Source organism: Chelonia mydas, chromosome 4 (genome assembly GCF_015237465.2).
Source record: "Chelonia mydas isolate rCheMyd1 chromosome 4, rCheMyd1.pri.v2, whole genome shotgun sequence".
Classification (NCBI taxonomy): Eukaryota; Metazoa; Chordata; order Testudines; family Cheloniidae; genus Chelonia; species Chelonia mydas.
Genome location: NC_057852.1, coordinates 139648825 through 139665969, shown reverse-complemented (window position 1 = coordinate 139665969; position 17145 = coordinate 139648825). Strand labels below are relative to the sequence as shown.

General features: G+C 52.0%; 1 protein-coding gene across 8 annotated transcripts in view; it reads left to right on the top strand.

Moving 5' to 3' along the window:
* Positions 1 to 17145, top strand: part of C4H20orf27 (chromosome 4 C20orf27 homolog) — a 145049-nt gene that overhangs the window by 28584 nt on the left and 99320 nt on the right. For 7 of the 8 annotated variants that reach the window (XM_043544979.1, XM_037898431.2, XM_037898430.2 and 4 more), the window contains one exon: positions 6139 to 6235. In XM_043544979.1, the coding sequence (XP_043400914.1) occupies positions 6217 to 6235 (19 nt within the window). In that variant the 5' untranslated portion in view covers positions 6139 to 6216. Of the gene's footprint in view, positions 1 to 6132; positions 6236 to 17145 lie in introns of those variants that run through there. The other variant, XM_037898433.2, reaches the window with a different exon arrangement.

Below are 17145 nucleotides of genomic sequence, written 5' to 3'. Positions count from 1 at the left end.
CTAGTAAATGCAACGTTGGGGCGTAAGAGAAATGTATTGGAGAACAATACAGCACAGTAATCTAGTGCTGCTGTATGAACCAGTGTTTGCCGCCCTCGGAGGTGCCGTGTTCAGCTCTAGGCTCCCTGTCTCCAGAAGGACAGGGCAGGAATAGAAGGCGGTTCAGAGATGGGTGATGAAAATGACTAGGGGCAGGGGAGGAAAGAGAGCGTCCCAGTCATTTTGCTATCCTGCAAAGAGACACCCTGATAAAGGTGTTGCACTTTATATGAAAGTTCTATTTATAAAGGGTTAATTAATGATTAACAGATGTTCTGTCAGTATGTTAGACATGAGTAGCATGTGCTAAAGATGGTTCTAACTATATAAGTAGAAGGTATTTGAGAGATCAGCCATGCTTATAAACAGTGTGGGTCTCTCGCCTCTTTAGGCTAGCTCAGACTAGATGAACATAATGGTCCCTTCTGGGCTTAGCATCTTTGAGTCTATATCGATTTCTTGGGCTCCATAACAATTGATTCATCAGTTATGAAAAGATCTACTAATCAGGAATTTACTATTTATAGTAAGTTTCCATTTATAAAGTGCGACTGATAAAAGGATCCAAAGGGATACGTAGTCTAAAGGGGGAAGGCTGGACACTCTTCTTCAGCTTGTCTTATAATTCAAGAAGATCAGGAGGACAGTTGATGGTGAAAGGGAGCAAATTTTACAGCTGATCAAAGGAAATAGGTGACAGAGGATGCATGATAGTCCAGTGGAACTCATTGCCACCAGACATCCTGGAGGCTGAGAGCTCAGCAGCGTTCAAAAAAAGATGCAACCTTTATAGTGATGACAAAGTCCAGAGTTAAAACAGAAAGAAACAGAAACCTACGCATTTTGGAAGGGTCATAAATCCTTCTGCCTCAGGCCGTAAACCAACCTCTAGCTATTGGGACTTAAGAAACAACATCCCCTATAGCAGCGGTTCTCAACTGGGGGTCTGCTGCCCCCTGGGGGTGCATGAGCCCTTTCAGGGGGGCTACAGAGCCCTGCGGCTGGCCCCGAGCCCCAGCGCTGAAGCTGGGAGTGGCATGGAGCTAAAGGTGCCCCCGCCCCTGCCACCGGGAGTGGCACAGGGCCGATCCCAGCGGCTCCCCAACCTCACCCCGCAGCCAGGAGTGGCGTGGGGCCGATGCTGGCGAACCTCCCTCTCCCCAGTCAGGAGCACGGGGGGGTGGGGCGGAGCTGAAGCCAGGAGCTCCAGTGTCCCATCCCCCCCACCCACCTGAAGCTGGGAACAGCACTGGGAGCCCCCCCATCCGTACACAGCCCCTAGCTACCCCCTCTCTGCACCCTGAGCTACCCCCTTCACTTCACACAGCCCCTAGCTACCCTGCTGCCCGCACACAGCCCCTAGCTATCCCCTCCCTGCACCCTGAGCTACCCCCTGCCCGCACACAGCCCCTAGCTACCCCCGCCTGCACCCTGAGCTACCCCCCTGCCCATGCACAGCCCCTAGCTACCCCCTGCCTGCAACCTGAGCAGTTTTTGAACTTTTTGAACTGAGTCCCCCCTTTGAGTTATATTTTTTGGTTGCGTCCCTCACAGCCCAGACAGGCTGGATGGCCTCCTGAGTGAGTTGGGGGTGGAGGGGGTGCTCCCCCCCGGACCCTGCCATGTGGAGCTGACTCGAGCCCCACCAGCTCTTGTCCCCCCCCCAAATAGAAGTAAAACTATGCCTATGCCCAAGGGTCCCCCCCGGCCCGAAGCCCCGTGTTTCTCTCCCCTCTGCCAGGCCCTGGCATTTTTATAGCATGTTGAGGGGGGCCTCAGCAAGAAAAAGGTAGAGAACCCATGGTCCAGACTGATGTGTTTTGGTGCATTGCTAGCAGATCCTGGTGCAGGCTATTGAGAATTTTTAGGAAAGCTCATTAAAACTTTATTTCTGTGCTGAATCTTTGTCCCAGCCCTAAACCTGGTTACTGGGCATGAGGCATTCAGCGTGTAAATCTGTGTTTCATTTAAAACCCAGCTAAGCTTTGTTACTTTCCTCCAAGAACTGAGCTCTGTTTCCTGACAGGTTTGAGTTTCTTTAGCAGACGGGGTCTGTGTGTTTTGCTGGCTCTATGATGCTATTGGAAAATGATTTTATAAGAGGCAGGACGGGATCTGTTCATTCTTTCCCTTGCACTATGTGGATAACATGGAGATGTGTGATGTCACTCTCTTTTATAATCAGATCTAGGCCAGGCTGTATTGCATCTGGTGAATTAATTCACCTTTCCTGAGATTTGAAGCTGGATGACTTTGAGAAAGTTGGAACTGGAATCTGAAGAACTTGCAAGCTCTAAAATTTTTGGTGGTTTAAAAACTGTGCCAGTTAAAATCCGATTGCAGCAAACTTGCACAGCAAAGTGTGCTTTAGTCTGAACAGTGACTCAGTAAAACTGACGACATGCGGCTCTGTGTCTTGAGTCTCAATTTCTATATAAGAAGTGCTCAGTTTACAACTAAAATAATTTTTTTTTCTGACTGCCAGCCCTGCCAACTTGGGCTGGGATCAGAGAATCAAGCTGGGTTTCTTCCTTCTAGAGCAGTGGTCCGGAAACTTTTTACCTCATGCTCCCCCTTACCCATGTCCACGTGTCCTCCCCCCCACCACCCCGGAGCTAGGAGTGGGGCCACGGCTCTGGTAGGGGGGAATGTGGGCAGGGTTAAGGGCCGAGGCTGGGGCCACAGCTGGGGGCGGAGGCAGGAGCGGACCCCTGGGCGTGGGACCGGCGGCTGGGACCCCTGGAGACTGCTCTGGGCCCCAGCTGTGCCCCCTAAATGTTACTCTCTGTCCCCTTAGAGGGGCATGCCCCACAGATTGAAGACCTCTGTTCTAGAGCACAATGAGCAGTACCAAAGGTTCTGCAGAGCCACCCTTCAGTCGGCTCGCAAAGACGTAATGGATTGTCCCTGTAACTGGAGATTAGTGAACAAGTGTGTAGCGGCATGGGAAGGAATAAAATCTAGTTCCTTCCCCTGTGGTGGTGCTGGCTTTGGAGACTAGCAGGAGCACACAGCATTGGAGCAGTCAGATGATTTGTGAGCATCTCCAGGGAACATGTGCATGGAGGAGAAAAGGTGCCTTTGACAAAGGTTGCTTAGTGTAAGAGACCTGGTGGGTCCCTCTGTTATGGCCCTCCCTTTGTCTCCTCCCTACAATAAAGAATTCCAGTCTTTTCAATCCCTCTCCACGTGGAAGTATTTCTAAGCTTCACTGTTCTGTTGCTCGTCTTTGACCCTTTATTTCTGCTCTATCCTTTTTGAGATAGGACAACCGGAACTGAATGCGCTATTCTAGCTGTGGACTCGTCATTTGATTTATACTCTGCTAATGTATAATGGTCAGGATTCTTTTTCCTAATTGCCCAAGGAAATCCCAGGTTCTCTTTAATATATTAGCAGTGTGCCAGTCTTCAGAGACATTTGCTGTCTGAGTCGCAGTTGCCATATAAGGAGGTCTGAGTTTGCAAGTAATTTTTTTTCTGTTGGCTAGCCCCCCCTACTCCCTCCGGGATCAGAGGATCAAGCTGGGTATTTTCCTTCTCCTGCGTCATCACCAGTTATGAAGGTTTTGCAGGTCAACGCTCCAGTGGGATTGTATAGACATAACTTTTGCCGTTTCTTGTTTGAAAAAGGGACCTTATCAGTGATGTATGCTGACAGCCGTTGGCCCTTGCGTCTGCTGTCAGGGCTGATCAGGCAGTTCGCTGTGCAGCTGGCTGGTGCCATGGAGATTGTGGTGGAGTGAAAGGCTTGTTTTGCCTTCTTTACAGCAGCGGCATTGTCCTGGAAGCAGTGGTTGTGCTGCTGGCGAAGGGATCCAGGTGGCTGGTTTTGTTTTTGACATCACTGGCATCTAATGGTCTCCCGCAGCTCATCTGTCGACCAAGGCGACAGTCTTGGTCGGTGTGGTGGTGGGGGGAGTGGATGGCTTGGGGCCACGGTGTTGGTGGTGGGGGACGTCAGTCAGGAGACTGTACTCTTACACTAACTCACGGGTGTCTTGGCCGGGTATCTGGGTGGCTTGTTCTCCTTGGACGAGTTGAAAGTCCTAGGGAGGGTCAGCGGTCTTTGGGGGCGGGTTGCTCGCCACCCCTCTGACCTCTGCCTGGGTGAGGCGTTGGTCGGACCAGGAGAGTGGTATGTTGGTGGCATCTCCAATATTCAGGCTTAGGCTGAAGATAGAATCCGAGATGTGTCCAGCTGCATGTGTAGGTCCAGAGGCCGCCTGGGAGAATCTCCTGGTTTCCATGTAGGCCGTGAGGCCAGGTACCACTGCATCACTGAGATTGTCTATTTGACGGCTTGAGGACTAGGAATCTGGGGGCCTCAGTACTGTGCTGGGCAGCAGCTCTGTAAACGCCTCAGCTTCCCATTTGGCGCTCTGGACACCACTAGGAGTCCTAGGTTCCTCTTGTCCTTCGTCTGGCAGATCATATGGATGCACTCCAGTGTCTTTTTTTCCGTGATGGGGCCTCTTCTGCATTTTGAGGCCGGAGGGGACCGGGACAGCTACTCCACCTTGAGGTGGCATTGAACCACGTCTTGTGATGCAGGCAGGGCCAGGTGCTTCATCCCAAATGAGAGCATGGAGGGTGCTGCAGCATCAACGAGGAGAGAATGGGGGAGACGGGCGGTTTGACTAGAACTGAGGCAAAGCCCTGTTTTTATCTCTGACATGTCTGCAAACTTTCAGTAGAAGTGTGCTCTGGTGTCTGGTACAAACTGTTCTGTGTCGAGACTAGAGAAATGTTGTAATGTTTTAAAAAAAAAAAAAAAAAAAAAAAAGTGTGAATGAAACTCTAGCTGGTTCCAGCTGGGTGGAGGGAATACATTAAGGATATTTTTGGGGGGTTAAAAACCCAAGTGTTAGGTAAAGGCTATGTTTTACACCATTTCTGGGAGATATATCCGTGCTCGAATTCTTGGGATACACCCCTACTGTTTGAAACCTGTCTCTGGATAATCACGCTCTCCTGCTTTTAGAATAGAAGAATATTTACTTAGCATCATTTTAGCTGTATGACTCAGTGCTTTGAAAGTCAAGGTTGTATGGGCCCTCTCCATTATACAGATGGGGAAACTGAGGCACGGACGCTTTTTGCTCAGTGTCACACGGCAAGCTAGTTGCTGGGAATAGGTCTTCTGTCTCCCAATTGCCTGCTCCACTAAACCAGGCTGCTGCCCTTCCTTTTGGAAGGAGATTGGTGTCCTTATGAAACGCTTCTACCTTTATATTGCATGGCACGTTTATTGTTTGTATTGCGGTAACACCTGGGGGGCTCAGCTACGATCAGGGTCGGGTTGTGCAGGGTGCCGGAGGGAGGCAGCGTAAAAGGCAGCTCCTGCCCCCAGAATCACAGTAGACGAGACACAGGGCGGGAGAAAGGAAATGTGTTATGGGGATCCGATGCCCAGAGGTTAAGTGACTCCCTCGGGGTCACCTGGGGAGTCTGTGGCAGGGCTGGGGACTGAGCCCTGTTTGCTGTGTGTCCAGCCAAGCCCAGAGTTTGTCACCCAAGTGGCTGAAGACGACAGCTTGAGGGCTGAAGTAGGTTCCAGGGTACTTATTTGAGTGCTCCTTTGTTTCCAAGAAGCAAGAGGATCTTTTAATTCTTATACGCTGCAGGAAAGCTGCTCTCACCATCCACTTTCCCACTGAGCATTGCTTAGCCTGCTTTAACCCTTGGGGTTGTCCCGCCTCAGCAGTACTGCGAATAGACAGAGCCTCTGCATGACTACAGATGCAGGACTGTGTTCAGTTGTATGTTCCAGGATCCAAGTTCCAGCTGGAGGATTGGCTTTTACAGGGGATGTTCTGCTCTTGCTTCCACTTGTCTCACCGCAGCACTAGCTTGGTTTTCTGTGTGCCTTACCCTTGTCAGGTTTCAGAGTAGCAGCCGTGTTAGTCTGTATCCGCAAAAAGAAAAGGAGTACTTGTACCCCTGTCAGACGCTAGGACCCAGAAGAAGCCTTTTCGGGCGCTGATCGGATGCAGTGCTTCAATGCAAGACCTTCCTGCAGCCAGTGATTGGGTGATAGGTTGATTCTTCCCTCTGCTAACCTGTGGACCGTCTAATTCTGTCCCCTTCCCTTCCCCAGCTCGTGTTCGAAGAGGTCGCTTTGTGGAGGATGGCCTTCTGCCCATTCGTTTGAAGTTTTAACACACTTGTGGGATAGATGGCTGCAGCTAATAAGGGTAAGTTACCATGCTGCGGGGGCTCTCCGATCTGCGTAAGCAGGGACCTACCTCCTGGTCTCTTGCAAGTTGAATTGTTTTTCTGTGCTACTTGCAGAAACCAGGCTAAGACAGGGTGGTAAATTTGAAATTCAAAATTGGTTAGCCCTAGACGTCAAATGTTGTCTCTGATTTTGAAAGTTGAACTTCCCTTCCGCTTTAGATTTTAGAACTTGGGCATGTATTAATCCTATATTTTGGGGAGGCGGGTGCTGGCGCTTCTCCCAACCCTTCGCAATTAGCTACCGAGTCTGATCTAGAGCCATTTCTTCAAGCCATGGTCGTGAGACGAGTCGCCTTGATCGACGCGCCGTAACTTTGTTTGTGCGCCCACCTGGACATCTGTAGCTTCGATCGGGAGCTCTTGCAAGCGAAGCCAGGATAGGGAGGGGGAATCCGATGACATTTTGTGTCTTTGCTGCAACTTGAGCGACTGCCTGCGCTTTGAGTCTGCAGTGGGGATGAGTCTTGCTGCGGTACTTAGCCAGATGCAATCCAGGGGCTTGCCAGGGTACTGGCAATGCCTCCCTCAATCAGGGAGAGGGGCTGGGTCAATAGGTGAGGGGTGTGTGATGGGGGAGAGACAGGCTGCCTTTTCTCATTGCCGGTGGGGTTTGGCTGCAGGCTGGTGTATTTTCAGTCCATGATCCCAGCTGTCTGTTAAATGGCTTTCCTGTGCCCTGCTCAGTGCTTAGTCTGGTCCTTGCAATTCAGTCAGTTTGATTTTGTTCGCCGGAGAGATGACCTGGGAAGGAAGTTGGTGCTATGTGCCCTGGGGCACCGGGGCTCAGGGCTCACAAAGACAGAAGTGGCTGTCTGTGTGTCTCCTTGCTTGTTTTTGTTTTAAAGTGCCCAGCGCGTTTCTCTCCTCTCCCTATCCTCTCGGTCTGGGAGTGAACTTGGACGCTATCGGACGCCTCTATTGGCTGCTGGGGGTTGCTTGTTTCCCCCCAAAGGCATTTTAACCAGGAACACGTGAGCTCTTCCCTCCTGCGCTGAAAATCTGCCAGTGCAGCTGGCTCTGGTTCCGCTCTCCGTAAACTGCTGAACAGTGGCCAAGCAGGGGATCCTGGGGCCAGTGCTGAGGGCTCTCCCTCCTTGCTGTGGCTACGGGGTTGGGATGCCTGAGACCCTGCCCTCCTTCTTGGGCTGGCTGCTCAGTCTGCAGCAGCCCCTGTTAGCGCCAGGACGCTTGAGGCTTTGTGGGGGGGCGGGTTAGAGGAGATCCTCTTAGGCTGGTGTGGCCACTGAATGTTGAGACCCCAAAGGCTTCCTAGGCTGAAGGACAAACCTGCACCTTGCACCGCTGGTAACTATGGATGTCCCAGCACTGCCATCCTGCTCCGCTGGGAGAGGGGAGTTTAAATGGGGGGGAGCAGTGGGGGGTAGGGTCCTACCTTTGCTCCATGGCAGCCCCTCTGTTGGTGCTCTGCCAAGATGGCATTCTGCAGGCCGAGGGGCTCGTAGCTGGATCCCACCCTGCTGCTCTGCTTGGCCAACTGTCGCCTCCCAGTGGGACGTGTAGAATCGAAGGGGCTGTGTCACTAGGGAAGTGCTGAGCCTGTGTTCATGTGTCCTGACTCGCCGTGGCTGGGTGGGTCTCATCCCCGACACCTACTGGGGGCTTGTGGATGGGGAGAGGTGCCAATGCAGCCTCGGGTCCGAATGAGCTGCAGGGAGCTCTGGGGGTTCCCTGCCCCCCTGGAGATGATAGGGCTGGTAGTTACTAGCCTGCTGTTTGTTCTGCTGCTTGCTGTCCCTCTCACAACACCCTGTCCCGGCCACCCCCTTTCCAGGGGAAAGGAACCATCTGAGGTTCCCTTGCGCTGCATTTCAACCCTGCTCAGCCTGAGACTTGCTCAGCCAGGCCGGGGGAGCCTCTGCCCTGGGCCTGGGCATGGCTGTGCAGGGCAGTGGTCACTAGGCTGGGCCATCTGGTGATTGACTACGGTGACCCTGCAGAGGAGAGGGTAGGTGAAAATCGCTCATGGTGTTGGCCAACTTCTCCACTTCAATGGCAGATCCTAGAGTAAGATGCCTTCCCCCCAGCCCACCCAAAGGGATGTGAGAGAGATGCACAGCTAGATAATCTCTCTAATCTGGAGTGAGCATCTTTCTTGCTGATTCACGTTCCTGCATTGCGAGGTATCTGCCTCTAGTCCCTTTGCATGCAGGTCAGGCGTGCCCTGTGTTCACACCTGGCGGGGTTGCTGTTGTGGCTACGCAAGCTGGTTTTATTTCAAGTTCCTCACAGCTCAGCGTAGCCTAATTGCTTTGTGAGGAGCTGGAACTTGGCAGCCAGGTGCTGTCTGTGTTGCCGTCGCGCCCAGAGGACGCTGCTGTGATGGGGGCCCTGTTGCACTAGGCTCCGCTGCGCACGCTCACAGTACGAGAGTGTGAACTCCCTCTGACTATCTCTATCGGCAACGCAGACGATGGGGAATATCTGCATCCTCCTCTTGCTCTGAGACCGGAGCTGAAGTGACCTGCCCAAGGGCATCCAGGGAGTCTGGCAGAACCAGGAACTGGACCAGGTTTCCTGAGTCCCAGCCCAGAGCCTTATGCAATAGGGCACCCTTCCTTGCCGTCTGCCTGCTGAATTTGTTACAGTGTAGCACTATCAGCATGCCTGGTGCTTTCTGGACAATGAGAGCAAGGTCCCTGCACAGAAGAGTTTGCCACCTAATGTAAATATTATCTCTGATTTTAATTCCTCCTTTTATCCTGAAAGTTCCCAAAGCATTTTACCTTCTGGGATCACTTCCCACCACTGAAATGCAGTCACCTCTGGTGCTGGACTCAGGAGGTGTTGAACAGCACACAGCCAGCCTGCGGGACAAAGAGAGGACTAGCTGTCGTTGAAGCTGTACAGTGAATCTAGTTACTCTGACTAAAAACACCTTGCTGTTGTGAAAGTGCCGGGTTTTTTTAAGAACCACAAATGGTCAGGGCTTCTGGTCTATATTTCCTCTGGAAGACTCCCCCCCCCCCCCCCCCCCCCAAGATTCCCTAGCACCGCGCTGGGGCCCTGGTTATGCTGTCTCGGAATGCCTGGTAACAGATACCTACTTGCTGCTGCACTGTGGGTTTTCTAGGCAGTCTCCCACCTAAGATCAACTAGCCCTGACCCTGCCTGCTTAGCTGCTGAGACCTGCTGAGTTTGTAGCATGAGGTGGCGTGGGTGACTTCTGGGGTGAACCCACAAAAAGGAGAGGTGATGGGAGGCTGTGAGAGTCCCTGGATAGATCCATCCCAGCCCACCGCGGCTTGAATCTGTTGAGGGGCTATGTAGCAGACGCATCAATTCCTCCATAGCCGACGCATCTCCTTGGGAGCGTGGCATCCGTACCCGGCCTCCAGGGCATGGCCATATCTGGGGACGTCCGCTACAGCCAAGTGTCTAGAAGCAGCTTCTGGAGCCCCGTGATTGTGGGTTGGCTTTGTGTTTCCGATCAGCGCTGCCACAGACTGCCCACTCTCAGCCCCATTCTCTCTGCCCCTCTGCGGCTGGGTCTTGGAATGAAGGACTGCAGAGATGCTGGGATGGATGGCCTAGTGGAGAGGGAATTAACCTAGGACGTGGGTTCAAGTCCTTGCTGCATCACAGACTCCCTATATGACCTTAGGCATGCCCCAGAGTGTTTCTCCCTCAGTTTCCCATCTGTACAATGGGGATAATAGGCCTGCCTCACAGGGAGGTTGTGAAGATAAATCCATTAAGGACTGAGGCTATGACGACGGGTGTAAGTGGATGAGGGAGTCAGACCTGCCACTTCTCCCCCTTTCCCTTTTGTTCTCTCCATCTGCCAGTTGAGCAGTGTGTCTGGTGGCCCCCCTCTGCCCCATCCTTTGGCTTCAGCATCCTTGTTTGGTGCCCGCGAAACAGCCAGGGAGCAGAGGCAATGGGTGCCTGTTACCCTCAGCCCTGGGTGGGCTGCGGGGGTCCCTTTCGAGGGCTGGAGTTCTAATTCCATTAATTCCCGAGTGCTGTACGAATCCTGCAGTGGAGGGAGCGGCACCTGATGCTGGGCGCAGACTCGTGCGTTTGAAGCATTTGTTTTGAATGCAAATGGAAGCAGGGTTTTGCCAAGCGATTTTGGAGGAACAATGCTGCATTAATTATTCTCACATTTTGGTAGTTGAAAAAAACTCTTTGTGCTTCAAAGGATTTCTTTAAGAATGTAGCAATCTGCTCTGGCGTCTCTGCCAGCCGGGAGCCTTTGGGACGGCTGCTGTACGGTGCTGGGGCGGGGGAACAAACCTGTCACTCGACCCTACGCAGAGCCCCAGGCCTGGTGGAAGTGGAGGTTTCTCTCTGCCTCGAGGGGGTCTGTGCGCCGTGAGTGCTGGGCTGGGGAGGGGATTAGGGGAGGGCATGAGTACTAGATCTTCCGCTGTGCATAACCACTGCCCCCATCCCTTGTGGAGCAGGAACATCAGGGACCCCCCCTCTGCACCTTGCCCCAGGCTTGGATACTAGGGCTCAGTTCATGGAGAGAGGTTTTAACCAGTGTCTCTCCCCCTATCCATCCCATTGTCTTTGTGCATCAGGGCATCACCTTGTTCCTGGGGCGAGGAGCGTGATTGGCCATCACAGTGTGGTGTGCCCTGCGTCTCTTTCCTCCGGTGGCAGAGGAGGCATTTCCCATAGTCCAGGTGCCCTGAGACTCATGGTAGGAGAGGAGCTGGCACTGCAGCACTGGCCCTCCGCTCTGTAGTTTGTGGTGTAGAGGATCATCCTGGGAGGGCAGGGCGCCAGGCAGAGGAGCAGTTGGCTTTGAGGACAGAGGGCTGTGGAGGAATGCTGCTGGCTGCTCTTAATCAGCTGCACGTTTTGGCATTTTAGAGCTGTCACGAAATACGTGAGTTGCAAATGTAACAGCGTTGGGGTGGGGGTGGGCAGCTCTCAGCCAAATAATCTCACCAGCAGAACCACCTCCTCCTCCCGCCAAATCTGGGTGTGGAGGGGTTAGAAACGCCCAGCCAGCCAAGCGTTCCCTTCTCCAGGAACACAGTTCACAAAGGAGGACAGAGCCCTGCAGCTCAGTCCCTTTCACGGGGCCTCCCACCCTCCGGGCCACGCATCTTGGCAAGCAGGATGTGAACGAATTCCGAGAAGAACTCCCCAGGAACCCGTTCAGCCGCATGGTCCTTTGTGACTTCAGCCAAAGCATCTGGCTCCCATGCCAGACAAAGATGCTTGGCTGGAAGGGACGCCTATTCTGAGCTGATCTGGGGAGGCCTATGTTCCGATGGCCTGTTAAACACGTATCTAATCAGCTGGTCTCACATGCTTGCAAGCCAATGGGAGCCGGCTGTTTGGCGTAATCCATGTGCTGTCTTCCCACAAGGTTTATCTCGTACGTGACCCAATGGCCTGAGAGAGGAGGCCCACACAAAGCCAGGTGCCATGTGGGTCCAGGTGTAAATGGAATCCTTCTGAGACCATATCCTGCTAATTATCAAGGGGTAGCCGTGTTAGTCTGTATCCACAAAAACAACAAGGAGTCCGGTGGCACCTTAAAGACTAACAGATTTATTTGAGCATAAGCTTTCGTGGGTAAAAACCCCACTTCTTCAGATGCATCGAGTGAAAATTACAGATGCAGACATAAATATTCTGGCACATGAAGAGAAGGGAGTTACCTCACAAGTGGAGAACCAGTGTTGACAGGGCCAATTCGATCAGGGTGGATGTAGTCCACTCCCAATAATAGATGAGGAGGTGTCAATTCAAGGAGAGGCAAAGCTGCTTTTGTAATGAGCCAGCCACTCCCAGTCCCTATTCAAGCCCAAATTAATGGTGTTAAATTTGCAAATGAATTTTAGTTCTGCTGTTTCTCTTTGAAGTCTGTTTCTGAAATTTTTTTGTTCAAGTACAGCTACTTTCAAATCTGTTATAGAATGTCCAGGAAGATTGACGTGTTCTCCTACTGGCTTTTGTATGTTACCGTTCCAGATGTCCGATTTGTGCCCATTTATTCTTTTACGTAGGGACTGTCCGTTTTGGCCAATGTACGTGGCAGAGGGGCATTGCTAGCACATGATGGCATATATAACATTAGTAGACGTGCAGGTGAATGAGCCTCTGATGGTGTGGCTGATGTGGCTGGGTCCTCTGATGGAGTCGCTAGAGTAGATATGGGGACAGAGTAGGCAATGAGTTTGCTACAGGGATTGGTTCCTGGGTTAGTGTTTCTGTGGTGTGGTGTGTAGTTGCTGGTGAGTATTTGCTTCAGTTTGGGGGGATGTCTGTAAGCGAGGACTGGCCTGCCTCCCAAGGTCTGGGAGAGTGAGTGATTGTTTTCCAGGATAGGTTGTAGATTGTTGATGATGTGCTGGAGAGGTCAACGCTGGCTCTCCACTTGTGAGGTAACTGCCTTCTCTTCATGTGCCAGTATATTTATGTCTGCATCTGTAATTTTCACTTGATGCATCTGAAGAAGTGGGGTTTTTACCCATGAAAGCTTATGCTCAAATAAATCTGTTAGTCTTTAAGGTGCCACCGGACTCCTTGTTGTTATCCTGCTAATGGTCGCGATCCGCCCCCAGCGTTGAAACGGGGAAAGATGGTACAGCAAGCAGGAGGAAGAGGACTGAGTGGCCAATGTGGTGAAAGGATGGTGCTGGATAAGTTACGTATGTGGGTGTCTGCCTCTGAAATCCGAAGCAGCATCACACAGGGTCAGGCTGTGAATGAGACCCCACTTGTCAGGGGTCGGCACCAAGGCAGGGGTGGCTGGTTCGAATCCTTCCAGGGAAGTGGGGATGGTCTGGCAGGGAGGATGCTAGGGGCTGGGCTGGCTAGCCTGAAGGTAGGAGCCCTCGGGCAGCCCCGGCTGGGAAGGAGGAGGGTTAGGCAGGGGTTTGGCTTTACAAACTCCAGGCAAGGGAGTAACTTATGACTTTATACAGAATGTATGTGCGTGTGGACAGCCTTTGCCTGGGCACTGTTGATGCCACTTTACACCTTCACACCAGGCAGCTGCGCCGCAGACTGGGAGGCTGTTTCTGCAAATTGGGTCTGCAAAACCAGAAGCAGTCTAGGGACTAGTATTTGCTAAGTGCCCAGGCCTGGACACAGACTTTCCATTGAAGGCAGGGAGTCCCAGCGTGCAGAGGAGCTGCAGCAGGTGGCCCACACTGAGTGCCCTCAATTCCAGGAGGCAACGCTTGCAGTCCTGCCTTCCCTTGCTTCGAGCCTTGCCTTTTGCTGTGGCAGCACAGACGCCTGTCCATGGTCTTTGGAGAACCTGAGGACTCCAGTGACTGTCCATTCCTGGCTGGCCTTCAGGCACGACCATAATAAACGATTAGCCATAATAGAGTTGCTTTAGGCACATGCGGTGTCTGTGGCCATGGGCATTATTTTGCTACTCTGAGCACGGCACTTCTTGCTCCGGGAGTCTGGGCAATAGGATTTTTCCATAGCAAAATCTGTGGGTTGGGTCCTTGGCAAGCCCTGTGAGCCAGGGCTTTTCATCTGTCGTCAAACCTCTTTCACCCATGGGCCTCTCAGTGTCACAGGTGTGTGATCCACAGGCGGGTGCAAGAAGGAAAGTGAAGGACTTCCAGTCCCAGTAGTGAATTTGCTCATTAGCTGGTGAAACCTCAGGACAGGTGAGTGACTGTGGAACTGATGGGATCTGGAGGTGGTTCAAATACCCTGCCATCTCCTCAAAGGCTTGAGGTGCTGGAAGACGAGCCAAGTGGCTCTTTCTGGTAGTTGAGATGCCTGGATCAAGTGTTGTGGCAGCTGGTGCAGCCCAGCTGTCTGGGAGCTTCCGGGTGACACTGCGGAATTGCAAGGATGCTGGTGCAGGTAGACAGTTGAAGGCAGCCCCATGTGCTGTCCTAGTTCTCTAGTAAGGTGGCATGGCAGATGGAGCAGTGTTAGGAGTGAGCGCTGTCTGTCTGATACATATCCACCCTTTCTCTGTGGAGAAACTGGCTTGGGAAGCCTGGCATCAAACCAAAGGCAGGATGCTCCAAGATCCTTGAGAATGGAACCTGGGAGCATCTGCTGCATGCAGTTAAAACTTGGGTCTAGCTCCAGCAAACCCCAGGCTTCCTTAAGCCCCCCGCTGTATGTCCCTCAGGATCCAAGCTAATTTGCCAGCCACCTTGTGAGTCCAAATGGCTAGAACCCTAATTTCTCAATAACCTTCTTTTTTTAATAAACCCTACAGATTACATCCACAGCTGGGATGGGTCATTCAGTCCTTTGTTCAGAGCTTCAGTTTGTAGCAAGGTTCCTCCAGAAGTAAGAAGCAGGATTGAAGACAAAATTGAGCGGTTTTCAGGGCCTTTTATATTCTCTGCTCATGGAAGGACGCCCCTTTGTTCCTACTGTGGAAAATCACAGCAGCAGGATGGAGTCTGGAGTCAGTCACATGGGCAAGTCACATGTCCACGCATGACTCCGTTTGTAGGCCGACGCCATTGTTTACATGTTAGTTTGAACGTTCCCAGGAAAGCTCAGATGTGGATTGGCGTCTCCCAAAGTTCATTGTCAGTTAAGTGTTTCTTTATTGGGCACTTACTGAGAATAGTCCTTTCTCAAGAAGCTGACCAAATGCTTCACTGAGGCTACTTGGAATCAAATACATTTGAGATACAAGTACATAGCCCGTTTTCATAACTTCAAATGCAAAAATGAAACACGCATACAGCTAGCATAATTATAATCAGCAAATCATAACCTCTTCATAGACACCTCACACGACAACCTTTGTACAATATTTGCTGCAAATGTATAACAGTGGTTGCAACAATGATCTATACAGTTACAGTTTGTCGATAATGTCACACTATTAATCAAGGCTATTGCCTGCTGTGATTGGGTGACACGGGGGAGTGGCTGAGCAGGTGGAAATGACCTTTCGTGCTTTTCGAAAGGGCTTCCCAGTCTGATGCTGGACAAAGCCACGTCCGGTTTTGTGTCCGTCCTGGATGGGGGCAAACCCTAGAAAAGCAGGACTGTCCTGTTTAATACCACACAGGTGGCCTGCCTGGGTCCTGAGCTCTAACTTAGGGCCCAAGGGGCTGCTGCAGTGGGAAGAACACTGGGGCCCAAATCCTCAAAGGTATTTAGGCACCCATCTCCCAGTATGTTAGGCACCTAAATACCTTTAAGGATCTGGGGCTTGGTCTTTTGCCACTTCCTAACTTGTAATCCTCTTACCACATCCCCTCTAACCTGGATTTAAGTGTATTTTGGGCACAGTGCATGAAGGTCCTCACTGCAGGCGCCAACTCTGTGGGTGTTCCGGGGTTGGGGCACCCACAGAAAAAAAATAGGGGGGTGCTTAGCACCCCCACAGCCAAAAAACTGATTGGTGGCTGCTGCCAAACAGCTGTTTGGTAGCTCGGGGAAGGATGGAGAGCAGCACGTGGTGTGTGGGTGGGGGCCACGGGGAGGGGGCAGAGCAGAGGCGGGACCTTGGGGAAAGGAGCGGAGGGGAGGGGCGGATGGGTAAATTAGAAATCGGTGCCTATGGTCCTCACTCAACAGAAACTAAGAAGTGACAAAATACTGTATTTATATGAAGCTCTTTAAACACACGTGTCCTCGGCTGAGGTAGCTGAAGGTCTGACCCACTTTGATTTTACAATATCTTGGCGGCCGTTGTTGTGTTTGAGACCCTGGGGAGGTTGAGTCGTTTTCATTGCTGCCTCTTAAAAGAACAAACTCCAAGACTGTGCAGTTCAGAGTTATCACTCCCTGTCACCGTGTGGGTTGTTTGAGACTGCGCCCGGCTATGTGTCTATTTAGCAAGGCCATGCGTCGGAGCAACAGTCCGTTGTAAAAGGCTTTGCAGACGCTAGACATGTTTGGACTCTGCGCTGATGGTGTCTGGGGCCCTGTATTCAGGTCAGAGCCGCTGCTGAGTCGGGCTCTGCTGGGCAGAAGGTGAAGGGAGAAATGCCCTTGTCATGTGGAAAGACACACATGGGCAAAGCGAGAAGGGAGTGGGGACAGAATCTTCAAAGGGTCAGGCTTGGAGGGACCTTGAGAGGTCATGTAGTAGTGCATCTAACCCATCAGAAAGAAGCAAAAAAGGCGAGGCACGCACAATTTGTTCTCCTTTGCCGGTGGCCTGGAAGGCCCTTTGCTTTCATAGTGCCTCCTCTATGTGTATATAAATAGTGTCTGGTACTGCACGGATTTGTGGCTGGAGGAGAGGTGGTGGGTGGGAAGCCACTAATACAGAGCAGGGCCCCAGCTAGCGAAGGGGCAGAGGTTTGTGTTCGAAAACAGAAGCACAGCCCCAGTAATGGAAGGGGGAGGGGAAGGCAGGAAGTGTGGGCTCATGTTTCCACATTCATTCGCTGCTGCTTTCCTGTTTGTTAAGAGTCACGATTGAGCTATCTTTAGAGAGCAACTGTTCCACGAAGGCTCTTATATCGTCCTCATCACCAGAGTATCTGGGTTCATTAAGCCGAGAGACTAACGTTAGTTACCCGTGGCTCGTTCTCTCGCTCTTATCCTGGCCCCCAGGGGGAGAATTGTGTGTGCCAGGGAGTGTTTTGTTTTGCTAGGGTCTTGTTTTGATGTTTAAATGTTCACATTGCTCTGTGTGGGTGGAAGAGACGGCAGGGTGGGAGAGACCACCTGGCACGTGGAGCAGGAGGTGGGCTTGTGATGGTCCTTCGTTCATTTCACAGGCTCGGGCCAGCCCCTGAGAAAGTTCCATCTCCTCCACAGACGAGCTTTCCCCTCATTGTGGAAAGTTCCATGGGGCTAGAGGAGTGAAGTCGACCGTGATCTTCATCTCGGAGCTTTAGGCTCTTTTAGATACCCAGGCCATGGAGTACCTTGGCCTCGACTCGGTATTCTGTGGGCAGCCAGGATAGGGAGAGGAGGACAG